The 18,666-nt window shown below is 32.8% G+C and overlaps 1 protein-coding gene across 1 annotated transcript; it reads left to right on the top strand.

The window, feature by feature from the left end:
- The first annotated feature begins 34 nt into the window (after positions 1 to 34).
- On the top strand, positions 35 to 16,665 carry LOC134711914 (uncharacterized). The gene is made up of 10 exons (XM_063572892.1): positions 35 to 818; positions 4,407 to 4,607; positions 5,139 to 5,299; positions 8,473 to 8,612; positions 8,799 to 8,926; positions 11,693 to 11,749; positions 13,898 to 14,011; positions 14,584 to 14,640; positions 15,281 to 15,421; positions 16,290 to 16,665. The coding sequence occupies exons 1-10, from the start codon at positions 761 to 763 to the stop codon at positions 16,478 to 16,480; spliced, it is 1,248 nt and encodes a 415-aa protein (XP_063428962.1). The 5' UTR covers positions 35 to 760; the 3' UTR covers positions 16,481 to 16,665.
- Positions 16,666 to 18,666: the final 2,001 nt, after the last annotated feature.

The following is an 18,666-nucleotide window of genomic DNA, read 5'->3' as shown; positions in this document are numbered from 1 at the left end:
AACCACTTGCAAAAATGATACAATTTGAATGTTTTGTCGAAGGAAAAACTCAAAATATAGTTTTTTTATCTCTGTTTTTATAACTTTGTATAGATTTATGAATATTTTTCTTCATTTTCTTTTTCTGTGCTTTGTCTGGAATATCATATATTTTTCGTTTGTGTTATGGAAATATGAAGGATAGATAGTCGTGTTGAAATATCATCTTGTAACATTACAACAAAGATACTAATTGTAGAACGTTTTCAAACGTTGAACGTTTCCAATTTAAAGGATATTATTGTCATTTTTATATTATTGTTCAAATACGGTTTGTTTCAACGATAAGGAGGATCACTATGCACCAATTTACATTTGGTTCATGTAGTCAAGATATTCAATTCATATATATTGATCCCAAATATTAATTATGATGACATACTTACATAGCCCATGTTTCATTCCTTGCAATCAGAGAGAAAAGCATTTATTGTTAAATGAACAGGATATTACAGAAAGAGGTAAATATCAAATTACTAATTTCACTTTTTTGAAGTTATAGATAAACCAACAAATTTCTACGTAATTTATCATTTGGTTTGAACAATTGTTGAAAAGAAATGTTTTCCCGTTTCTAGGTAAACAAATAATAAGAATTCGGTGAACTTAACTGTAGACAATATTTTGACTACCAGAAATTCAGATTTTATGTTTAGCTGCGGAATACAGGTAAAACATTCAACTTTGTTTTTCAAAAACGTTTATAAAACAGAAAGTACAAATGTTCTTGCGAGAAATACTTTTTAGCCTTGTGATGACATACTTTAAAGTTGTTTACAGTGAGTATGCTTTTTGACTAATTCATTTTAAACATTTGTGTGTTGACATTGATATTTTTGTGTGTTTAGCAAATTAGAAGTTGTATAAAAATATATGAATCAACTTATAAATGTATTTTGTAGTAAGGGTTCCTAACAATGATTATATGATATTTTTACCACTGACAGAAGTGAAATTTCGTAACGATTAAGATTCACGAAATCCGTAAATTGTCGTCAATATGAATACCTCTAACCTCTACACATATTTTCATTTATTCTTAGATGAAAGAATCTCGCGTTTTAATGGAGTACATAATTTTTATACTTTAAACATTTTACTATATCAGATTTTCACTCCAAAAATGACCATGGTGAAATTTGGTATTTCTCATACCCCTTTAGTTTTTAAGCTTCTTGCATGTTAATGAACTTATACATTCAGAGCTTTTCTAATGACGGTAAATACAGAAAAACGCTTCGGAAGCAACACATTTTAAGAATGTTTTTCCCTCCTTTTTTGCATTGTAAACAAAACAGTCTGCTTTAAAATAAAAGTAAAAATGAAACCATCATTTTTTTTATTTTTGTTTTATTTTTTTTATTCCGTGATTTCCGTATGCAAAGCTGTAATGGATATAGAGCACTGCATATGGAAAAGCTGTTGATAAACCACAGTACGGGAAGACAATAATTACGTAACATTACATTCTGAAGATTTGGAGGCATAAAGAGAACCTATGTACAAGTGGACTTTTACCATTTCCAGCATTTAAACATAGCGCATCTTTTCATTAAATTCAAAGTATCAAATGACTTAAATGAAGGCTTACGGTATACAAGGACATGAGTTTGTCCTATCTTCAATTTCTGTGTAGAGTTTAGTCGACCATATGTTCCCTTACATCTTGACTAACGTATTTCTTGTCAAATCGTAAGGATTCTTTTTTCAACGACCTTTGACCTTTTGACCTGTCGTCAAGTCTTAGCAAACACCCATGCATCCCTGTTCTAAATAGTTAAAACGTAAGAAGATAGCAAATTTGTAGGAACAACTCTCAACTAGAGACCAACTAAAATAGAAGTGAACAATAATTAATCACAAAACCGCACAACGCAAAGCCAGCTATGAAAGTCCACGACATAAAACTAGAGGCTCTAAAGAGTCTGTGTTGCTCACCTTGGTCTATGTGAATATTAAACAAATGACGCAGATGAATTCATGACAAAATTGTGTTTTGGTGATGGTGGTGTGTTTATACATCTTACTTTACTGAACATTCTTACTGATTACAATTATTTCTTTTTATATTAAACTTGGCCCAGTAGTTTCGATGGAAAATGTTAGTACTAAAGGGGTCAATTGACCTACAGGTCATGTTGACTTATTTTAAGGTCTTACTTTGCTGTACATTATTGCTGTTTACAGTTAATCTCTTTCTATAATAATATTCAAAATAATAACAAGAAACAGTAAAATTTCTTTAGCCATGGTGGCCATCTTGGTTGGTTGGCGGGGTCAGCGGACACATTTTTTAAACTAGATACCACAATGATTGTGGCCAAGTTTGGTTTAATTTGGCCCAGTAGTTTCAGAGGAGAAGATTTTTGTAAAAGCTAACGACGGACGACAAGGGATGAGAAAATCTCACTTGGCCCTTTGGGCCAGGTGAGCTAAAAATGTGAAACCATTCAAAAGAAAAACGTCATTTTTTACTTAATACAATTTATAAAAATAAAAACATAACGATCATGGACAAACGGCAACCATTGAATAATATGTTACAGGCCTGGGAGTGTAAATAAAAACATAAAAAACTTAAAAATTAGTGAAGCTTTCGATACGAAGCACGAATTAACCGACTATCATTAAATCAAAAGACACAACGCACCGATATAGAAGAGGGTCGAAAGATATCAGAGGGAAGTCAAACTCATAGGTAGAATATATGGCCATGGAAAAGACAAACAGACAAATAAAAATAAACAAGAAACAAGTAACAACATCGAAAACTAAAGACTAAGCAATACGAACCCCGCCAAAAACTGGGATTGATATCAGGTGCTGCAGAAGGGTAAGCAGACCCTGTTCCACATACTACATCAGTAGTGTTGATCATGACATTACAAACCCGATAAAAAGTCTAATTTGGAAGGTTACATTCATGAAAAGGGAAGGGGATTATTGTTGTGACATAAGAAACATATCTGATATCAACTGTGAAACGGTTTTTCAATAACAGTCAACCAACTCGTGATGCGTTCGTAAAATTGAAAGGGGTGGTTTCAACTTCACCATTTGAACTCTGGTTTAATAGTTTATTTTTGAGCAATCCTCTATCAAGGAAATCTTGATAGGAAATACAAGCCCGGGATTGTCGTATCATTTGGGAGATATATATTTCGTATACAGGTGCTGCTGGAATGTTACTACATAGAAATGGACAGTGCACAATTGGGAAGCTGAAATCATCTAATTTGTCGTACAATTTTGTTTTCAATGTAACCGACCCCCATTGTCAATTTCTAGATGAAGTCAAAATATGAGACAAACTTAACTGTATCTTTTATGTCTTTTATCTCTAGTTCGATTGGATAGATGCGTTCAACACAGTCATGAAATTTGGAATTATTTTGTGAGAGAATATCATGTATATAGCGGAGAGTAATGTTGAAGGATATTGCAAACTACTTATCTTTCTTCATAAGAAGTTTCTGTATGAAATCAGCCTCATACTAATAAGGAAAAAAATCGGCAAATAGAGGGGCTCAATTGTTTCCCATTGGAATGCCGACAGTCAGTAGAAAACCAATCCTCCAAATGTAACAAATGTGTTGCCAATCAAGAAACCAAGCATCTGGATAATGTCATTTTCAGTGAATTTTTTCTTTGAATCAGAGTGATTCTTTACAAAGTAAAATTTATCCGTCCTTAAGAAAATCTACGTTGGTCATTCATTTTTATAATAGTCCTCACAGTCAATTTTAAGCTAGTCTTAGCCAATTTAAATAATATATAAATCATGTTTTTTGAGACTGAAGTGGTATGATGGTTCTTAAAAAGTTAGATCGTAGTGAGTCTGGTGATTAAGATAATAGAGTTGTTAAATATAGATTCTTACATTGATACCAGTGGATTATCGGATTTATCCAATCGAGCCGCCTCGGCGAGTACTTTAAAATTTATAATTTAACTATCGAGATTGGATAAATTCGATAATCCACGAGTAACTATGTAAGAATCTGTTTCTCTAATGATTAAAAAGACATTTTCTTTTTTTTGTTTACCGAAAATCCCCTTCGAGTGCCTTTCACATTGCACGAAGTTGTCAATTTCATTAACACCTGTTATCATATTTTGGTTCATCTAGTCCGCCAAAAAGGTCATGACCCTTAAAATCAACCAATGATCTTCTGAGATCACCAGCAGCCACACGTTGATTAAATTTTTTTATACAATGGGTTCAAAAAGGGATAAATTTCCATAGAATTAGAGAAACACTACTTTAATAACAGAGACATATAATACAACAAGTTACTTTTTGTCAACAAAAAAACCCCAAAAATTATCCATAATGGCATTTTAAAAGTTTATTAATTCAATTTTAGTAAATGGCACTATAATACACATTGAAAATGGTACTTCTACGAAGATTGTTTGTGGGACTGATGAATATCTCCGTATTTTCAAGAATGTAACTGTATGTACCGGGACACCACAGTCCGTCTACAGAACTTGTGAAGGTCTCCAAGAGTGTATTGTAAACAATTCATGTGAACATAGCATACATTTTAAATTTCAGTGTACAGGTAGGCCTCAAACCTAACAGCAAAATAATATAAAGCGTTTCATTTTTTAAAGATTAAATCAATTTTGTGGAATATTCTCTTTTTTTTTTTTTTTTTTTTTTTTTTATAGATATTGATATAGTTTCGTTTGGTTACTATTAGACTATAACGTAATTCATTTCTTTGACATAAATTCTGATAGGATATATAAATACTGCTGGCTGACAATCAAAAATAAATTCTGGTAAAATATATATGTGATGTACAGGTGCTGTATCATATAGAACTTTTGCGAAGGAAAGAATGGAATTAATCTTTGTTTTAAATTATTATTATCGAGTTCACATAAAGGGACTTTCACATATTACACATCCACGAATATAATGTTGCATCTTTGTAAAAAATCATAATGGAACTGTCGAGGTCCAATGCAATTAACAAGATAAAGTAAGAGTTTCAGCGAAAATATCCATGTATACATTTTTTTGTAGAATTTTTACCCCTCATGCATTCTCTTTTTAATAAATTCATCCTATTTTTATATATAAATAGTTGCTAGGTGGGAAGCTATATACAAATCCAGTACATCTGGTCAAGGCATATTCAATATGTCAGACAGTGGTATTATGAAACCCGAAGGAATTCCTATCCGTAATGTTCAAGAATATACAACACACTCCTGGAGGAACTGGAAACGTAATCATGTTTACCTGGTAAGTATAAACAATACGTTAAACCCTACTTTAATGCAATACTAGTATATGAAACGTTATCACCAAAATGGATCTATGAAAAGGTGAAGTTAATATGGTATAAATGACACGACCTGCTACTCATTTAGTTTTAAAATATGTATCTATATATATAGTTAATAGGAAAATAAGCTATTGCAACAATTTTTCCTTTTCCACCTTGCGGATACGAGTGCTGCCTTGTGTTGGCATTAGTCTGCTCTTTTACGAAATCTACAAAGGTGTCTTTTACTTGCAAGAGATATGGCTCTCTCTTAACACGGGTCAGCCATTTATCGCCCCCTTTCGACGGACTATTATCGTTTCTAAAGACCATACTCGCAAATGGTGTCGAGGAAGAGCCAAACATTCTGTCCCTGAAATTTGCACCCGCAACAGGGATAGAACCAGGAATAGTTATCAAAGGTACCAGGATCATAAGTTAGTACGCCAGACGCGCGTTTCGTCTACATAAGACATCAGTGACGCTCATATCAAAATATTTATAAAGCCAAACAAGTCCAGAGTAGAAGAGCAATGAGGATCCAAAATTCCAAAAAGTTGTGCCAAATACGGTTAAGGTAATCTATGCCTGGGTTGAGAAAATCCTTAGTTTTTCGAAAAAACAAAAGATTTGTAAACAGGAAATTTATAAAAAAACGATCACAATATTGATATTCATGTCAACACCGAATTGTTGACTACTGGGCTGGTTATAGCCATGGGGACGAAACGTCCTCCAGCAGTGGCATCGACCCAGAGGTGTCAATAGTTATCAAATGTACCAGGATTATAATCTAGTACGGCAGACGCACGTTTCGACTACATAAGACTCATCAATGACGCTCATATTAAAATATTTATAAAGCCAAACAAGTCCAGAGTTGAAGAGCAATGATGATCCAAAATTCCAAAAAGTTGTGCCAAATGCGGCTAAGGTAATCTATGCCTGGGATAAGAAAATTCTTAGTTTTTCGAAAAATTCAAAGTTTGTAAACAGGAAATTTATATAAAATGATCACAATATTGTAATTCATGTCAACCCCGAGATGTTGACTACTGGGCTGGTGATACCCTCGGGGACGAAACGTCCACCAGCAGTGGCATCATCCCAGTGGTGTAAATAGTAATCAAAGGTACCAGGATTATAATTTAGTTCGTCAGGAACACTTTATTTGTGTGAGTAGTCTGATGCGCTAACCTTTACCTGCTACTCAATCGTCCAGATTTTTTCTGCAAATATGCCGGTTTGCGTAAAACATGGACTTAATTAGTACTACAGCTAAATTTGATGAAACCTTGACCATTACCTACTCAGCTGTGTCAATTTGTTTTAAACACTTATTATTCGACCAAAAAACGTTTTTGCAAAAAGCAACCACATGTCTGTCTTCTTTTTCATGTGTTTCCAACTTTTCAAAATCACATTAGGATAATAATGTTATCCCAGATTAAGGGATGTTAAACCCCGCCATTATCTGTATGTACCTCTCCCAAATTGAAGTATTATACCACATCTTCTTATCTTTTTAATGACATCTTTTGGATAATCAAAGCCTTTTTATACGCTGAAGCAGATTAACGCATGGCTGGTGATGAACCCATAACTGGAGTTGGTCTCTTACCCTCTTGATGCGCCTTTTTTTGTAAAGACGCATATAATTAAATGATATTGATAAGACTTCACTGTAAATATGTTTACCCTTAAAGACTATTAGAATAGCACTGTTGGCCGAGTATTCATGTCGTTAGACATAGTACAGGCGGATTTTTGTGTGTGATTTGATCCATAAAAATGAACATTACTGAGTTACCCATGAATCAATTATTTGTTTTTAAAGTAAATATTGTCCAAGAAAATGATATTATAATATTACCATCATTTGTTTCAATCTATCAATTGAAACTCTCTTGGAAAATTTGACTACAAACAATGCTATTTACACTGAGTCAAAAAGATGTTGCAATCGGGAAAATCAAATGATCTATTACATTACAGATTATGCGACTATCACGGTATCGAAAATAGTCAATACTGCGAAAACTTATTTGTCAGCTAATTCTTGCTAGTACCGTAAAAAAACAACTCATCATAGATACAAGGACTACATTTTATATATACGCCAAACGCGCGTTTCGTCTACAAAAGAGTGACGCTAAAATCCAAAAAAGTTTTTAAAAAAAGTAAAAAAAAAAAAAGGCAAATAAAGTACGAAAGTGAAGAGCATTGAGATCCAAAATTCCTAAAAGTGTTGCGAAATACAGCTAAGTCATATATGCCTGATGTAGAAAAGCCTTAGTATTTCAAAAATTTTGTAAACAGTTAATTTATAAATATAACAATATCAATGATAATTCATGTCAGAACAAAAAGTGCTGACTACTGGGCTTGTGATACCCTCGGGGAAATAAATCTCCATCAGCAGTGACATCGATCCAGTTGTTGTAAATAAACTCAGCATAGATACATAGGACTAAATTTTATATATACGCCAGACGCGCGTTTCGTCTACCAAAGACTCATCAGTGACGCTCGAATCCAAAAAAAGTTATTTAAATCAAGCAAAATAAAGTACAAAGTTGAAGAGCATTGAGATAAAAAAATCCTAAAAGTGTTGCCAAATACAGCTAAGGTAATATATACCTGAGGTAGAACAGCCTTAGTATTTCAAAAAGTTAAAATTTTTGTAAACAGTTAATTTATAAATTGACAATATCATTGACAATTCATGTCAGCACAAAAAGTGCTCACTCCACCAGCAGAGGCATCGATCCAGTGGTAGTAAATAAACTCATCATAGATACCAGGGCTAAATTTCATATATACGCCAGACGCGCGTTTCGTCTACAAAAGCCTCATCAGCGACGCTCGAATCCAAAAAAGTTTAAAAAAAAAACAAAATAAAAAACAAAAAAAAAGCCAAATAAAGTACAAAGTTGAAGAGCATTGAGGACCAAAATTCCTAAAAGTTTTGCCAAATACAGCTAAGGTAATATATGCCCTAAAAGGGTTGGGGTATTGTGATAAAAATATATTTTTGGGGCTTGGAAATTGTTGTTTTCCTTACTTTTCAAAAACATAATACAGTATAAGCAATGATTTCATGTTGAGAGGATTTTATCTCAATACTATAAAGAGAAGCTTTGAATTTTAGGTAAATGTGACATTCTTCAGACAGGAGAAGGTAAAGCAGGTCTATGTTTTTCGAAAAAGTGCGTCCAAGTTTGCCACATTTCACTCAGATAAACTGCTACGTGAATCTCGTCGAGGATTACCAATGCAGAATAACACGAGGTAAATACATTTTTTTTGTAAGACACCAATACAAATATTTTCTAAGAAATAGTTTCCACATATACAAGAATAAAGTTGAAATAAAAAATAAAAATGGACATTAATTGCTCAATTACTTTCGTATAATAACATCTCTGGTGTATTCTCTTTCCTTCTTTGATATTCGTGTTTGTTTTGTTCTTATAGTTACCGTAATTGGTGTGTTTTATCCAACATGTTAATAGTAGCCGCACCGAGCAATGGACAGAATGTTATTTTTTGTGTAAAAGTAATTGGAACCTCAGGTTTATCCTTTATCAGTCAAGACGATCTGGGTAAGTGTTAAAGGGATGATTAATTGATTTTCATCTGTCAATTTAATGAAAAATGAAAAACACCAAATATTAAAAATATGTTGTCAATCAAGAAACCAAAAATCCACGAGTGCAAAAATATGGATAATATCGGTTTCAGACTGTTAAATCCCAGGTAAAAATTATAATTTAGATTTATTTCTTCATAATACAAGATACGTGTGTGTACGTTATTCTTTTTTCCTGAAACAAAGAAGAATGAATTCTATAAATTGGGATAACTTGTGTTAGATTTTTTATACTGTTAATACTGTTGCAAGATGTTAGAGAATTACATTGTCAATACTCTAACAGGTCTTGAATATATTTAGTTATCCGTGAACACAGATCCTGTTTTCTTCTTAGGTTCAAATTCCAAAAGAGCATATAACAGGCCTATTATTATTCAGTATTTCTTCTTTGGTAAAATTCGTGGAGGGTATAAGTCGAGTTTTTAGGCGAATTGTCAATACTTTATTCATTTGTATGACGTGCACCGTATTTAATTTAAAATTAACACACATAAATCATGTTGTTAGGGCATTTTTATTAAATGTGGGTGCCACTATATTTATGATGGAGGTGTGAAAACGCTAGGATTTTTCTGGCAGGCATGATAATACCATATTTCTATATAAAGGCAACAATTTCCGCTATACCAGTCAACCGGAGTGATTAGATAATTAGGGTCTTCAATGAAATGAAAGTGTCACGTCATGACAGTTTGTATCAATTCGTTCGATGTGTTTGAGCGTTTGATTTTTCCATTTGGTTAGGGACTTTCCGTTTGAATTTTCCTTGGAGTTCAGTTTTTTTGTGATTTTACTTTTTTTTAATCTAACAACTTTAACAACTTTATGACATTCTCCATCAGATAACAAGAGGTTATGAAGGGCTTACATTAGATACTAGTATCTTTTATTCGCCTCAAATTAAGTTCAGCAGTGTTAGATCTTCAAATTTGCGTATTAAAGTTTATGTTCGTCCCTCACTGGGATTTTTATCCTTGCTTCGCTTCTGTGACATCTTGGCAATACACCTTACACCGTGTCGACCATTCGGCTACCTAGGCTACATAAAATATATCTTCCGATGTTTGATGTGATGTCCTTCCTCGTCGACTTTATCTAGGATTGTAACACGATGCATAGTGGAAAGTAGATTGTGTACCTTTCAGATTAGCTATTCTGTCTCTCGTAAAGGATGATAATAAAATTAAGAATGGAAATGGGGAATGTGTCAAAGAGACAACAACCCGACCAAATAAAAAAAAAGCAACAGCAGAAGGTCACCAACAGGTCTTCAATGTAGCGAGAAATTCCCGCACACGGAGGTGTAATGTTAATTACAACGCTACAATATTTGAAATATATATGGTCTATGGTGCTTGACACAGTACAATGTCACAGAAGCAAGGCTTCTGATTGATAACTTTGTCTTAGATGCATGATTGTTTTTATTAGTTGTTAGTGGCTATGAACTGTCTGTCAGTAACTTCTAGTAACTCTCAGATCAGCACTAATGGTCTTTATCTTGTTGAAATTTTCATGTACACGGCCAAGTCCACTATATGCTTTAACTTAATTTATTTCTATTTGTAGCCATCTGATGAGTTCAGTCTTTTTCACCTGATTTTTATAGTACGTCTAGCCCGGTCTCATTCTGTATGAATGTGCCTGTCCGAAGTCCCAAATTCAGTGGTTGTCGTTTGTTGATGTGTTTTCTGTTCATTTTTTGTACATTAATTAGGCCATTAGTTTTTCGTTTGAGTTGGTTTTAATTTTTCATTTCGGGTTCCTTTTTGTTGATTATGCTGTTTTGGTTTTGCTAATTGTTGACGGCCGAGCGATGACCTATAATCGATAATTTCATTGTCATTTCGTCTCTTGTTGAAATTTTAATCATTGGAATCATTCCACATCTTCATTTTTAAATTCGACTTCCGCTAAGAAAGAACAAAAAATTGCTTAAGCAAACTGATATTGTCAAATTTGAGACGAGTTTGTATATTATGGTGTAAGCCTTGTATAACAACGTGTTATCTGATTAACAATGTATGTGACAAAGTTGTCGCAGTTGAAGACGTGCATGATTAAAATAAAAAATAGGATTTAGAAACCCTACATAAAGCTGACGAGGAAAGGCATACCATTGACCACAGAAAGATATTATTGTATGTAGCCTAGGTGGTCAGGTGGTCTAGGGCGTTGGACACGGTGCAGGTGGTGTTGCAACTCGCTGAGGGAAGAACTAAAATTGCTAACACAAATTTGAAGAATGAACATTGTTGGGCTAGATTTGAGACTCATTATGGGTTGTCATTTGTTTAGACGTTCTAGTTTTGGTGATGTTCGTGTTGCTTAGTCTTTATTTTTCAATGTTGTGTTTTTGTTCTATTGTTTGTTTATCTTATTCTTTTTTAACTTTGGCGTCGTCCGTTTATTTTTGATTAATGAGTTCTGTCAACTTTCGCCCCTCTTTATTAATTATAGATTATACAAGACCGTAAGCTTTCTGTTTACTTATTTGTCTTTATTGTAAACGAATTCATATATTTTCACGTTAAACATTTCGAACTTATATTTACCCACATAAAGAGTCCTTTTTTCTTTATTTTCAGAAAGGCACATGCATTTCAATATCTGATGATACGAAAAGATATCTAATCTTCCATTTTTTTGCTATATATCAATTTTAAAAACGATAATTCAAACCTGAATCAAGCAAGATACGATTTTTATGTTTCAGGAAATGTTAAGTCGAATATATTTCCAGATTCAGTTGTCGTGTCTTTTCTGACTAAAAGTAAGTATTAACATAAGAAGTGATTAAGACAGTTATATAAATAGTTATCAAAGGTACCAGGATTATAATTTAGTTTGCCAGACGTGTGTTTCGTCTACATAAGACTCATCAGTGACGCTCATATCGAAATATTAAAATGCCAAACAAATACAAAGTTGAAGAGCATTAAGGATCCAAAAGTTGTGCCAAATACGGCTAAGGTAATTATGCCTGGAATAAGAAAATCCTTAGTTTTTCGAAAAATTCAAGATTTTGTAAACAGGAAATTTATAAAAATTACCACATTATTGATATTCATGTCAACACAAAAATGTTGACTACTGGGCTGGTGATACCCTCGGGGACGAAACATAGTTGTAAATGAATTCCACGATCCATTTTAGAACCAAGCAATATGCTGTGCATGCATTGGTTGTGTGTCATGGGTGGATACCCAATATCCGTTGTTTTTCTAATAAGTTGTTTTGAGTGCAAATAGCTAAGACAAATTTTTTTTTACCAGAAAGCAAGTTTGGAAGCTAGTTAGTTAGTCCTGCTAGATCTATTTCAAGTTTGTCACTCGTGAAATCTTTCTAACATGACAAGACTTGAGTTATAATGCAAATTGTGAACGGACGATTACACATCCCTCAAAAATATTCGTTGGGTCACTCAATTACATTAACGCATATTATAATTTATCTTTTCTATGATCAAGTTTTGTCATGCCTTCACCTTTTGTCGAAAAAGCGAGACATAGCGATCCGTCATTCCGTCGTCGTCGTCGTTGGCATCCACAAATATTCACTTTGTGGTTAAAGTTTTGAAAATTTAAGAACTTTCTTAAAATATCATGGATTTTTCCCAAGCTTGGACAGAAGCTCTTTTATGAACATAAAATAGTATCCAGAAATAAATTTTGTACAAAAAAAATCCTAACTAACAGGGCTGTGATTTTGTAATGTAATCGTTTTTATCCTATAGCTAGTCCCCACTTTAGTATAACCATGTTTATCTATTATATAGTCATTTTATAAAATTTACTGTTTGCAAAACAAAGTATTCTTCTTGATAATAATGATCATTGTTCCAAGCGGATAACCCTGGCCTCACAACTTTTTGGAACTTTTGGTCCTAGGCGATCTTCAACTTTGTAGTTGTTATGGCTTTCAAACTTTTTACATCTGTGCATAGTTTTGTGTGAACGTAGCGCGCGTCTGTCATATAAACATATTTCTTAATCTGTTACCTTTTGATGGCTATTATTCGTTTGTTTGTCTGTCCTATATTTTCTTCCATTTCGCTGCTTATCTATTGTAACCCTGTCGTGTAATATTGTCATTTTAATGTTATAATTAACACTGCCAATAAAGCGGGAGGTTTGGCATGCCACAAAATCAGGTCCATCCCACCATTTTTCATAAAATGCCCTGTACAAAGTCATGAAAATGGCAATTGTTACATTATAGTTCATTTTTGTGTGTGTTACATTTCGGTGTTGTGTCTCTGTTATGTCGTAGTTCTCTTATATTTGATACGTTTCCATCAGTTTTAGTTTGTAACCCGGATTTGTTTTTTTCTCTATCGATTTATGAATTTTGAACAGCGGTATACTACTGTTGCCCCCATTTATCCGTATTTTACTTATAAATGGACTTAGTTTTCTGCCAGTTAACATCACATTCACTCTGTGGTTAATGTTTTTGAAATTTGAATAGCTTTCTTAAACTATCCTTGATTTCAACCAACCTTGGTCAGAATGTGTATCCAGAAATATATTGTGTGCGAAAAATATCCTATTCATCCGTATTTTACTTATAAATGGACATAGTTTTATGCCAGTTAACATTACATTCACTCTGTGGTAAACGTTTTTGAAATTTTAATAACGTTTTGAACTACCCTGGATTTCCACCAAACTTGGACAGAAGCTCGTTTATGATCACACGATTGTATCCAGAAATAAATTTTGTAAAATAAAAAGTTTTACTATTCTAGATTTCTACCAAACTTGGACAAAAGCTTGTTTAAGATCAAAAGCTAGTATCTAGAACGAAACATTTTGTAAAAATATATTTCATGTCTTTCTGTATGCTCCCTATATATGGACATTACAAACAACCTACAGTTCTTAAAACATCTTTAAAGTTAGTTTATTCTTTTAAACAGGAAATCCACACAGTACTCCTACCAAAGACCCCATAACAAATCTATGTACCAGATTGAATCCTCAATCAGAACAGTTCTACACTAATGTGACTATTTGGAAAGGGCTCGAAGCAAGCAAGTAAACTAATGATTTAAATTTTACTAATTAAACCTATACCAGACATGTAAAAGAACTGTTGGACAGAATCGCACGGGTATCTGGATTTTGTTTAATATACTGTACTGAGCATTACAGTTCTGAAATAAAATTATCATGAGAAGTCCACGGCAAAAGATTGAGAGGAGGCTATAATTTGTAAAATCTTAAAGCGGAAAAATTAAACACACATACAGAGGCTAACATAAGAAAAGCCAAAACCTGCTTCTTTATTCTCTGCTAAAAAAATTAATCTATGAATTCATGATATATATTTAACAACAACATTTATTTTCTTTGTTGCAAATAAATTACCTGCTACACTTGAAAATCAAATTGTACTAAGAGCAACAAACTTCTTTACAGTACAATCTCATTTTTATATAGAAGATATGAGCCGGATAAAAATTACTGTGCTGTAAATACAACCCTTCCGCACAATTTCAACAAAAGCAGCTATCTGTATCTGTATTGGTACGTGAAGAATCCTATTAAGGTTTGCTTTTCTACAAATGTATATGTATAAATCATGATTTATTTTCATCATTAGAATATGTTTGTACCTGTGATTGTAAAGATACGTCAGCAACTGTGAACAAAAGCATCAGTAAGTTTACCAAAGAATAAACATATTGACCCCGTATGTTTGTGGCATAACATTGTGGCCTCAAGTTATTTTTTTTCAGTTTAGTATTAAATTTACATTAAGATCCATTGTGTTACACCTTGTGATCATTTTTTGGCAATCGCCAATGGCAGTCACCAGGGTTAAAGAACATCCGTTATTCGACCTGTTAGTCAAATGCGTTTTGTTTAAATATACTTTTTCACTTTTTTGGTATTTTGGAAAATGTTGTTAGTGCTGTTTTTTAGACCCTTATACAACGAAATTTGTTTTACATGCACATGTATAAAAATTGCGGGTTTTATCCAACGCAATCATAGGTTTGAACGTAGTTTTCAATTTAGACTCGTTTATATATATATATAAATCCATATATTAAAAAATTAAAATACGTACCTACATATTTGTTTATGTGTCATTTAGATGCTCCTTGTTCAATTTTTACTAATGCCATTCTGACTATCTCAACCCTCTGTTCGACTGGTGCATCTGGACATATACCTCAATATTTTACTTACTCTTTAAGTAGTCTGTGACACAAAAATTAGATAGCATATGATAGGAAACATTTTTCAAGTAAATACTATAGACTGTAACATACAAATTTTGATATTTATTTCAGATGAATCTCAGTTAAGGTTACCTTGTGACTGTTTGTGCGACGTACATTCGGTTGTGTTTCCAACCATTGGTTCGCCAGACTTGAATAAGATTATATTTGATTTAAAAAAATCTTTATCTATTCATAAATATTCTTTAACAGGTAGGTATTCAAATCAACACGTTAAGAACCAAAAAGACAAAGTGGTTATAGAGAACAGCCAAAACCGTTTAAGTTCAACTTTGCTGAAGATAACTTGCAACCTGAGTTTATTCACATTATTTACAAATAGAAATCTGAAATGTAGTAAAGTAATGTGAGTTTAGATCACTCCATAAATAGCTTAATGTTTTAGTACTTATTTTCCTGTATTTGTTTAACTTATTTGAACAAAATATAAAAGTTGTCGAATCCTGATGGGAAATGAATACTTATGGGTAGATATAATAAACCATAATAGTGTTTCACAAATTCACACATTTCCATCAATTCAAAAAGTTTTTCAGTGCTACATGTTACTGATATTAGGCATTTTGCATTAGAATTGTAAATTTTAAATGTATTTGTCAAATGTTGCATCGAAAGGCATCGCTTTCCACAATGTATTGATTTGTCCCCAAAAGACAATAAATAGCTTTACTTTTAACAGTATTTGAATTACTTTCTGTACAAATACTGAAAAATTGCATTTGCGGTTTTCGAATTCTAGAATCGTTTATTATTCAAAAGATGGAATTCAAAAACCTTAAAGTTATCAAGTTTGGCTGTGAAAACATAAATAAATATAGAATAAATTAAATTTAAAAAATAAAGTTGTACTTAAAAAAAATCAAATGCATGCAAATCAGCTTACACACGACCTATCAAAAAATGGAAGAAACAAATCATCGAATCAATATTGTAAATTTTTCTTGCCTAGTCTATTTTTGTTTACTTTTGTTTTATTAAACGATAAGAAATGGACAGAAAATGAAATATTATAAAACAATACAAATATGTATCTTGATTTAGTATTCTGTCTATTGTCTAGCTTACCATAGAAGTAAGACGAGCATCTCTGATCAAAGACCAGAAGCTGTAGTTATGGGGTCATTTGCTGTGATGATACTGATCTTCTGTGTGTTACTAGTGTTTCTCTTAGATATTGGTAAATGGAGAAATGAGAAACGTGGGAAGAAAAGAAAGACGAAAAGGGTTAATAGATGTGATAAAAAGTTCTGAGTGTAGTTCATTATTAATAACAACATCGATTTATTTGTGTCTGTATCGCGTATTTAACAAAGTATAAGTAAGAGCCAGATTATGACGTCTTCATTCCATCTCGATTCCTCCATTATTTAATAAACATTTGTTTGATTTACAATCATTTAAACCTTTGCTATTCAATAAAATCCTATCTAAATCAATGACCGGTTTTCTAATTTGAGTTGCATTGCATTGAGTTACATAAATGATATCTTACTACAAGTTTGTTAAGTTTCAAATAGGGACAATCGTATATTTGTTTGGAAAACCAATAATAATAGCATTGAATTTTACATGAATAGTTGAAAGAGCCAATAATCTGGCATCGACAAACAAAAGTTGTTATTATGTCAATCTGACTGGTAACATATTGTTAGTGTAGTCGGGTGTTGGTATTTCCAAGATTTCTCGTTGTTATGGAAACCGACAGAATGTGAAAAATCGGACCATGTGCAAAAGTTCAGTCGGGTGTTGGAATTTCCAAGATGACTGCCGTTGTCATGAAAACAGAAATAATGTGAAAAATCGGAATGTCTTCCAAATTGAATGAAAATTTGTGAAAACGTTCTTTGGCATAAAAGGATCTGTGGTCCATTTTTGGAATTTTCAAAATGGCCGCTGTTGCCATCGAAACGGTACAAATGTTAACATTTTCAAAAATACCTTAAACTTTCTAAAATGAGCATATGATATTTTGTAATGCATTTACGATAATCCAAGGTTGAAAATTTTCAAAATGGCTGCCGTTTAGTGGCAATTGGCGGACCAGGGTGACACCAGCTATTGCTCGCAATGGTTATTCTAGTTTCCTTTTTTTGTTTTTGTCCATTGCTCTTTTGCATTTAAAAGATTTTTTACTGAACCCTTCTTATTAGCTTGGCCAAAAGTTTTTATTAAAATACTTGCATAATATTTTTGAATAAAATATACTGATTTAATAATGCTCTTCAACTTTCTATTTGTTTGGCTTTATAAATCTTTCGATAGGAGCGTTACTGATGAGTCTTATGTAGACGAAGCGCGCGTCTGGCGTACTAATTTATAATCCTGGTACCTTTAATAACTATTATAAAAAAAAACATAACAGATATCACAAATGTACCTTGATAATACTTAATATATTTCTACGCATGGTAGTCACTTTATCTGATTGTGTATGCCCAGCGCACGATTCATCAAGATAAGACTCATCAGTGACACTATAATCAAAACAGTTGGAAGGTCAATTCGAATACATAGCTGAAGGGCAGGAAAAATCAAAAATTCCAAAAACTGTGGTATGAGTAAAAGTGAAAGCATAGGTTCTTGCTAGTGTATTTCATTTACAATTGGTGTCTTCTGTTTTTTTCAAATTATCTAAATGTGCCTATGCTATCTATAGAACGATGACAAGATGTTACTATTGTACAATATGTTTTTTTTTAATCATGATGTGTAAATAAACTCATCATAGATACCAGGACTAAATTCTGTATATACGCAAGACGCGCGTTTCGTCTACAAAAGACTCATCAGTGACGCTCGAATTCAAAAAAGTTTTTAAAAAGAAAAGCCCAAAAAAGTACGAAGTTGAAAAGCATTGAGGACCAAAATTCCTTTAAAGTTTTGCAAAATACAGCTAAGGTAATCTATACCTGAGGTAGGAAAGCCTTAGTATTTTAAAACTTTAAAATTTTGTAAACAGTTAATTTAAAAATATAACCATATCAATGATAATTCATGTCAGCACAAAAGTTCTGACTCCTGGGCTGGTGATACTCTCGGGGAAATAAATCTCCACCAGCAGTGTGGCATCCACCCAGTGGTAGTTAATAAACTCATCATAGATGCCAGGACTAAATTCTGTATATACGCCAGACGCACGTTACGTCTACAAAAGACTCATCAGTGACGCTCGAATCCAAAATAGTTAAAAAAAAAAAAAAACCAAATAAAGTACGAAGTTGAAGAGCATTGAGGACCAAAATTCCTAAAAGTTTTGCCAAATACAGCTAAGGTAATCAATGTCTGAAGTAGAAAAGCCTTCGTATTTCAAAATTCTAAATTTTGTAAACAGTTAATTTAAAAATATAACCATATAAATGATATTTCATGTCAGCACAAAAGTGAAAAAAGTGCTGACTACTGGGCTGGTAATACACTCGGGGAAATAAATCTCCACC

Source organism: Mytilus trossulus, chromosome 3, assembly GCF_036588685.1.
Source record: "Mytilus trossulus isolate FHL-02 chromosome 3, PNRI_Mtr1.1.1.hap1, whole genome shotgun sequence".
In the NCBI taxonomy this organism is placed as follows: domain Eukaryota; kingdom Metazoa; phylum Mollusca; class Bivalvia; order Mytilida; family Mytilidae; genus Mytilus; species Mytilus trossulus.
The sequence above is the reverse complement of the archived record's forward strand: the minus strand, read 5'-3'. Positions and strand labels throughout refer to the sequence as shown.

Excerpts from the sequence above, each read along its gene's own strand:
- LOC134711914 (XM_063572892.1), top strand. The coding sequence starts at position 761 with ATGTTCTTGCGAGAAATACTTTTTAGCCTTGTGATGACATACTTTAAA. Across the intron at positions 11,750-13,897 it reads CGTGTCTTTTCTGACTAAAA|GAAATCCACACAGTACTCCT; the intron begins GTAAGTATTAAC and ends TCTTTTAAACAG. Across the intron at positions 15,422-16,289 it reads TCATAAATATTCTTTAACAG|CTTACCATAGAAGTAAGACG; the intron begins GTAGGTATTCAA and ends TCTATTGTCTAG.